This window comes from Anomaloglossus baeobatrachus, chromosome 8 (assembly GCF_048569485.1).
Source record: "Anomaloglossus baeobatrachus isolate aAnoBae1 chromosome 8, aAnoBae1.hap1, whole genome shotgun sequence".
Lineage (NCBI taxonomy): Eukaryota > Metazoa > Chordata > Amphibia > Anura > Aromobatidae > Anomaloglossus > Anomaloglossus baeobatrachus.
This window is the reverse complement of record NC_134360.1, coordinates 29,748,067-29,756,787: the sequence shown is the minus strand read 5'-3', so window position 1 is coordinate 29,756,787 and position 8,721 is coordinate 29,748,067. Positions and strand designations below refer to the sequence as shown.

At 41.5% G+C, this 8,721-nt stretch overlaps 1 protein-coding gene across 1 annotated transcript in view; it reads left to right on the top strand.

The window, feature by feature from the left end:
* Positions 1 to 364: 364 nt before the first annotated feature.
* LMOD3 (leiomodin 3) overlaps positions 365 to 8,721 on the top strand; it is a 16,914-nt gene continuing 8,557 nt past the window's right edge. Inside the window, exons 1-2 of the mRNA XM_075321401.1 lie at positions 365 to 1,009; positions 8,575 to 8,721. The exon at positions 8,575 to 8,721 is cut by the window's right edge and continues 1,434 nt beyond it. Of these exons, the coding sequence (XP_075177516.1) occupies positions 545 to 1,009; positions 8,575 to 8,721 (612 nt within the window). The 5' untranslated portion in view covers positions 365 to 544. The remainder of the gene's footprint in view (positions 1,010 to 8,574) is intronic.

Below are 8,721 nucleotides of genomic sequence, written 5' to 3'. Positions count from 1 at the left end.
ATCCCCAATTACCACACACCACGGGTGGCGTCACAAACTATAACTCCCCTGTAAATATTCCCTTTACTTTAGAGTGTGGCCCCTAAGCCCCCGAGTCCGTAGACCCTCGAGCCACGAATGGACACTGCCCATGGATCCGAGCGGTCCGATCCGCTGATGGGGCGGCACAGATGTGCGAGCGTGCATCATTGTGTTTTTGCTTTTCACCGTCCTCCTGCATTTGCCCCTTCTAGTGACACTCCATGAACCGATCTGTCCCTGGAACCCTCTAGAAAATGACCACTACCTATTACACAATGAGGAGGGGGGACCAGCTGTACTCAAATGTCAGAGCGTTTGCACAGCTGACACCAGTTGCTGAAAACAGAACATGGCAGCAGGGACATAAATTCTCTAGGAAGTCTTCCAGGGCTTAATATAGCACTGGCCTCAGCCGAAGTGACCGTGGCTTCAGTCACTCATGGTGGCATATCCTCAGAGAACACAACACGCTGCACCATAACCGCCGGCATCTCTCTCTCCGTGTGGACCATACAAATTAACCATGTCTCAGCAAAGCCAAGACTCAGAGTTAGATGAACTGTTTGAAGATATTGACGAAGATGAGATTTTGGCCAATTTATCTCCTTCAGAGCTCAAGCAGCTCCAAAGCGAAATGGAGGTACTTGCACCGGATCCGAAAGTACCAGTGGGAATGATACAAAAGGACCAGATTGAAAAAGCTCCGACCGGGCAATTTGACAACAGATCACTTGTCGATGCAGATATTGACGAAGATGAGATTTTGGCCAATTTATCTCCTGAAGAGCTCAAGGAGCTCCAAAGCGAAATGGAGGTACTTGCACCGGATCCGAAAGTACCAGTTGGAATGATACAAAAGGACCAGACCGAAAAAGCACCGACCGGGCAATTTGACCACAGATCACTCATCGATTATTTGCACTGGGAGAAGGAATCTAAGCGGATGCTGGAAGAGGAGAGGATTCCTGTTACTCTTCTGCCATCTGAGGTAAGATGGCACCAACTGGAAAATAAATGTTATCATAAGGCAAAAAAAATACCATAGGGCAAAAGAAAAAAAAATGACTATAGGATAAAAGGAAAAAAATATACCATAGGGCAAAAGAAAAAAAACACCATAGCATATGGCTAGAAAATAAGAAATCACCATTGATCTGAAGAAAAAAAAAAAATACCATAGGAGTAAACAGTAAAAAAAAATCAGAGGGCGAGGAAAAAAAACCCAGAATAGGGCTAAAGTAAATAATTCAAGATAGGGCTTAAGGAATGCAAAAAATCCACCATTGGGTAAAAAAAAAAAAAGAAAGGAAAAATAAACATAGAGAAAAAAAAAATTACCATAGGGCTCAAAAAAAATAAATCACCATGGGGCTAAAGAAAATAATTCGGCACAAGCCTAAAGGAGGAAAAAACACACTAAAAAGCCAAAGAAAAAAATCAGCATAAGGAAAAAACATCACCATTAAGACACAAATCACCATAGGGTAATAAAAAAATACATGGAAAAAAGAAAATTATCATAGGTCTCAGGAAAAAAGAAATCACCATAGGGCTAAAGGAAACAAATCGGCATAGGCCTAAAGAGGAAAAAAAAACAAAACACTAAAAAGCCAAAGAAAATCTCAACATAGGATAAAAAACATCACCATTAAGAAAAAAATTGCCATAGGATAATAAAAAATAATGTAAAAAAAAAAAAATCACTGTAGTGCTAAAGAAGACAAATCAGTATACGCCTAAAAGGGGGGAAAACAGTAAAAAGCCAAAGAAAAAATCAGCATAGGGGAAAAAAACATCACTATTAAAAAAAATCACTATAGGGTAAAAAGAAAAATCACCATAGGGCTCAAGAAGACAAATCGGCGTAGGCCTAAAGGGGGAAAAAAAAACACTAAAAAACCAAAGTAAAGAAATCAGTATATGGGGAAAAAAAACATCACCATTAAGAAAAAAGATCACCATATGGTAATAAAAAGAAAATATAGAGAAAAGAAAAATCAATGTAGGGTTAAAGAAAATAACATGATCACCATAGGGCTAAAGAAGACAAAGCAGCATAGGCCTAAAGGGGGTAAAAAAAAACCACTGAAAAGCCAAAGAAAAAAATCAGTATATGGGGAAAAAAAAAATCACCATTAAGAAAAAAAATCACCATATGTAAATAAAAAGAAAACAGATAAAAAAATCAATGTAGAGTTAAAAAAAAAAAAATAACCACCATAGGTCTTAAGAAAACAAATTGTTGTAGGCCTAAAAGTGGGGGAAGGGAAAAAATGCTCCAAGGCCTCCTTCACACATCTGTGTCTCCGGTACGTGTGACGTCCATTTTCACATGTACCGGAGACATGGACACAGGTGGACCCATTCAAATCAATGAGTCTACGTACCCGTCTGTGTTTTCACAAGGTCCGTGTGTCCATGTGAAGCACCCGCGTGGCTGTGTGCTCCACACGGCGACTTGTCTGTCTTTTTTCCAATATAAAAATAAATGATTTTTATACTTACCTGTCTCCGCTGCTGCTGTTACTTCCGGGCCTGCTCATTATGCTCATGAATATTCACTGCACTCACCAAGGACCCGGAAGTAACAGCAGCGTGGAAAACAGGAAAGTATACAAGTTCATGGTGTCCGTGTGCTATCCGGATGACACACGGTCAGCACATGGAAAAAACACACATGGACACACGCACACACTTACGCACCTTGATCACAGACCATGAAACGCGTGTGTGTTTTATGCGGATGCATGAAAAAGGCTTAAAGCCAAAGAAAAAAATTAGCATAAGAAAAAAAACATCACCATAGAACTAAACAAAAACAATTCCCCATAGGTCGAAAGTAAAAAAAGTGACGCCACAAGGTATTAAACCGCTCCATAAAGTTGCATTTGTCCCAATGAAATACATTTCTTTGATTTATATGGAAGGGAATCAAAAAGACGGGAGGTTTATAGATGATTTTCTCATGGAATTCAAAAATGTACTTAAATATTAACCCTTCCATTCCCTGTCCTCTCTGCCACTTTTATGGAAGCCATGCCAGGTCAACGTCTCTCTTTCCATTGCTAGGATCACTATGGAGCCGGTATGGGACTGGCAGTCTGGGACAGCTGGGTCGTAGACTTTATAGGGGCCGCGACGGCTGTCACTTTCCTATACAGATGTAGGCCAGATATCCACGGTGACTTTTGTTTGGGGGGAAAATTAGGGGATGCAGGGTTATCACCGATGTCATGTCACGTCAATATTTCCCTTTGGTGGTTAAGGTCTGATTTATTTATTTTTTTTATTATGAGACTCTGCAGAGAAATGTTCAGGCAGTTGGCAATGCTTTGGATGAATATTTTAAAAACTTTCCAACTGCCTTTAAAAGTTTTAAGAAACTTGCAAGAGTTTATGTTAATACTGGGCTGGGGTTAGGAGTAGGGAGAATAAGTAGCTGTCTGGGGTCATAATAATAAGTCAGAGAGGGAAATTTATGGATTTTGAAAAAATAATGACATTTTGGGCTCCTGGGCGCCATAAGAGCTTGGCACAAAAATCAAATACTTTCCTCTTAGTTATTAAAGATGGTGACCCGGAACGTTTTATTCTATTGGTTAGCCATTAAATTTATTCTAGTCACTTAAAAGATCACTTCTAATTATCAGTTTTACTATGATCAATAAAAATATATTGAACAAAAACATAACACAACACTTGTTTTTTCTCCCATTTTTCATGAGCTGATCTAAAATGTTTTCTATGCGCACAAAAGGCCTTTTTCTCTCAAATATTGTTCACAAATTTGTATAAACCTGTGTTATTGAACTCTTATTCTTTGCCAAGATAATCCGTCTACCTCACAGGTGTGGCATATCAAGATGCTGATTGGACATCATGATTATTGCACAGGTACGCCTTAGGCTGGCCAGCATGAATATTGCACAGGTGTGCCTTAGGCTGGCCAGAAAGAATATTGCACAAGATGTGACTTAGGCTGCCCAGCATGATTATTGCATAGGTGAGCCTTAGGCTGGCCAGCATGAATATTGCACAGGTATGCCTTAGGCTGGCCAGCATGAATATTGCACAGGTGGGCCTTAGGCTGGCTAGCATGAATATTGCACAGATGTGCCTTAGGCTGGCCAGCATGAATATTGCACAGGTCCGCCTTAGGCTGGCCAGCATGAATATTGCACAGGTGTTCCTTAGGCTGCCCTGGATGATTATTGCACAAGATGTGCTTTAGGCTTCCCAGCATGATTATTGCACAGGTGCGCCTTAGGCTGGTCAGCATGAATATTGCACAGGTGTGCCTTAGGCTGGCCAGCATGAATATTCCACAGATGTGCCTTAGGCTGGCCAGCATGAATATTGATCAGGTGCGCCTTAGGCCGGCCAGCATGAATATTGCACAGGTGCGCCTTAGGCTGGCCAGCATGAATATTGCACAGGTGCGCCTTAGGCTGGCCAGCATGATCATTGCACAGGTGTGCCTTAGACTGGTTGCAATAAAAGGCCACTCTAAAATGTGCAGTTTTATCACATAGCACAATGTCACAAATGTCGCAAAGCTTCGAGGGAGCATGCAGCTGGCTGCTGACTGCAGGAATGTCCACCAGAGCTGTTGCCCATGAATTGCAGGTTCCTTTCTCTACCATAAGGCGTTTCAGAGCATTTTACAGTACATCCAACCGGCCTCACAACTGCAGACCACGTGTAACTACACAAGCCCATGACCTGATTGCAGAGCATCTTCCTCAGCGGGGTCTCCACCTGCTGCAGTTCATCGTTGTAATTGGCATGAGTGGGCAAATGCTCACATTCTATGGTGTCTGGCATGTCGGAGAGGTGCTCTCTTCACATTTTAGAGTGGCCTTTTACTGTGGCCAGCCTAAGGCGCACCTGTGCAATAATCACTCTGGCCAGCCCAAGGCACACCTGTGCAATAATCATGCCGGCCAGCCTAAGGCACACCTGTGCAATATTCATGCTGGCCAGCCCAAGGCACACCTGTGCAAAATTCATGCTGGCCAGCCTAAGGCACACCTGTGCAATAATCATACTGTCTAGTCAGCATCTTGATATGGCACAGCTGTGAGGTGGATGGATTATCTCCGCAGAGGAAAAGTGACCACTAACACAGATTTAGACATATTTGTGAATAATAGTTGAGAGAAAAAGGCCTTGTGTGTCCATAGAAGAATTCTTAGATCTTTGCGTTCAGCTTTGAAAAATGGGAGAAAAATCAAGTGCTGTCTTTAGATTTTTTTCAGTAAAAATTATGACCAGAATAAAAAAATCAACAAAAATGAAAATTCATGAAAATATCCCAGACTCGATATTAAATCTTATAAATCATCAGAGAGCCCTCGTCCGTATTATACGTGGGTGTGAACGAGCCCCTAGGGTACCCCAATTAATAGGTCAACTTCTTCATGATTGTAACTGTGCAGCAACCAATATGGCATCTTTCATTTAATGCACTCACTACTGACTGTTTTCTCCTGGGACTTGTAGTCACGGGTGTCACATGATGTCTCTGGTATAAGAATACATGACATGTGTTATATGGTATGTATGGGGAGAGTATAGTTACCAGAATAGCAGCTGCTCACATGACCTGTCCTGCCGTACACATTACTGCACTTCACCCAGAAAAGAAATGAGGGCACTAATTTCTCTTATTATTTTTACTTACTTTCAGTTAATTTCTATCTCATGATAATGCTTTAACGCTATATAATATATTATTCAATAATTAACACAGGATCCACCATTCACAATAATTGATGTCACAGCTCACCTCCTCCACCTCCAGTACAATGGCTGGTATTAACACCTCTATATACAATAGATAATACATGCTCCACCAGTCACAATAAATAATGCCACAGCTCACCTCTTCCTGTACAATGACTGATTATACCTCTATATACAGTAGTTAATACAGGATCCACCATTCTCAATAGGTGATGTCACAGCTCACCTCCTCACCCTCCTGTACAATGACTGATAACACCTCTATATACAGTAGTTAATACAGGATCCACCATTCTCAATAGGTGATGTCACAGCTCACCTCCTCCCCCTCCTGTACAATGACTGATATCACCTCCATATACAGTATATATCACAGGATCCACCATTCACAATAAGTGAAGTCACAGGTCACCTCCTCCTCCTGCATAATGACTGATAACACCTTTATATACATCTGATAACACAGGATCCACCATTGACAATATGTGATATCATAGATCACCTCCACCTCCTCCTGTACAATGACTGAATGAACACCTCTATGTACAGTAGATAATAAAGGATCCTCTATTGACAATAGGGGATATCACAGCTCACCTCTTACTGGACAATGACTGATTATACATCTATTTACAGTAGATAACACAAAATCCTCCATTCACAATAGGTGATATAACAGCACACCTCCACCCCCTCCTGTACAATGACTTATAATAACATTTCTATATCCAGTAGATAATACAGGGTCCCCTATTTACAATAAGTGATGTCACAACTCACCTCCTTCTCCTGTACAATGACTGATAACACCTTTATATACAGTGGGTACGGAAAGTATTCAGACCCCTTTATATTTTTCCCTCTTTGTTTCATTGCAGCCATTTGGTAAATTCAGTAAAGTTCATTTTTTTTCTCATTAATGTGCACTCTGTCCCCATCCCCCATCTTGACAGAAAAAAAACAGAAATGTAGAATTTTTTGCAAATTTATTAAACAAGAAAAACTGAACTATCACATGGTCATAAGTATTCAGCCCCTTTGCTCAGACACTCATATGTAAGTCACATGCTGTCCATTTCCTTGTGATCCTCCTTGAGATGGTTCTCCTCCTTCATTGGAGTCCAGCTGTGTGTAATTAAACTGATAGGACTTGATTTGGAAAGGCGCACACCTGTCTATATAAGACCTCACAGCTCACACTGCATGTCACACCAAATGAGAATCATGAGGTCAAAGGAACTGCCCAAGGAGCTCAGAGACAGAATTGTGGCAAGGCACAGATCTGGCCAAGGTTACAAAAGAATTTCTGCAGTACTCAAGGTTCCTAAGAGCACAGTGGCCTCCATAATCCTTAAATGGAAGAAGTTTGGGACCCCCAGAACTCTTCCTAGACCTGGCCGTCCAGCCAAACTGAGCAATTGTGGGAGAAGAGCCTTGGTGAGAGAGGTAAAGAAGAACCCCAAGATCACTGTGGCTGAGCTCCAGAGATGCAGTAGGGAGATGGGAGAAAGTTCCATAAAGTCAACTATCGCTGCAGTCCTCCACCAGTCGGGTCTTTATGGCAGAGTAGCCTGATGGAAGCCCCTCCTCAGTGCAAGACATATGAAAGCCGCATACAGTTTGCAAAAAAACACATGAAGGACTCCCAGATTATGAGAAATAATGGTCTGATGAGACGAAGATAGAACTTTTTGGTGATAATTCTAAGCGGTATGTGTGGAGAAAACCAGGCACTGCTCATCACCTGCCCAATACAATCCCTACAGTGAAACATGGTGGTGGCAGCATCATGCTATGGGGTTGGAACAGGACGACTGGTCACAATTGAAGGAAAGATGAATGCGGACAAGTACAGAGATATTCTGGAAGAAAACCTCTTCCAGAGTGCTCTGGACCTCAGACTTGGCCAAAGGTTCCTTTTCCAACAAGGCAATGACCCTAAGCACACAGCTAAAATAACAAAGGAGGGGCCTCAGAACAACTCTGTGACCATTCTTGACCGACCCAGCCAGAGCCCTGACCTAAACCCAATTGAGCATCTCTAGAGAGACCTGAAAATGGCGTCCACCAACGTTCACCATCCAACCTGACGGAACTGGAGAGGATCTGCAAGGAAGAATGGCAGAGGATCCCCAAATCAAGGATCCGAAGAAGACTCATGGCTGTACTAGCTCAAAAGGAAAGTGCTTCTACTCAATACTGAGCAAAGGGGCTGAATACTTATGACCATGGGATATTTCAGTTTTTATTGTTTAATAAATTTGCATAAATTTCTACATTTCTGTTTTTTTCTGTCCAGATGGGGGATTTTTTGAATTTACCCAATGGCTGCAATGAAACAAAGAGTGAAAAATTTAAAGGGGTCTGAATACTTTCCGTATCCACTGTACAGTAGATAACGCAGGATCCACCATTCACAATAGGTGATATAACAGCTGAACTCCTTGTCTTGTACAATGATTGATAACACCTATATATACAGCTATGGAAGCTGTTTGGATGCCATAACCATCAACTCAATATTTTGGCCAATTGATCCCTATGTTGGCTGTCTCGGCTAGATAATTCTGTCTTTATGCCCTATAAGTTCCCTGTTTTTTGTCTCTCTCGATTACATTTGTGCTTCAGGAGCTCTGGTGGACCTGGGACAATTGTTGCCAACCTCATCCCCAATCTACAAAGGTCCCTAGTTTATCCGTGGATTGGAGAGGATAGACTTTGTCCCCTCTAGTTTTGTATTAATTTCTATATATTTTTTTCATCTGTGACATTTTAAAATTTATGATAAATATTATGTTTTAACATTAGAGAAAAATTGCTAGAGTGGAGGAGGAGGACACACAACAAGAAGAAAAGAGAACCAGGGACCAAGAAAATGAAGTAGATCCACAAGAATCCGAAGACGAAAGTTATCACGAAACCTACGAAGAAGCTTGTGACAAAGAAAACGAGAAG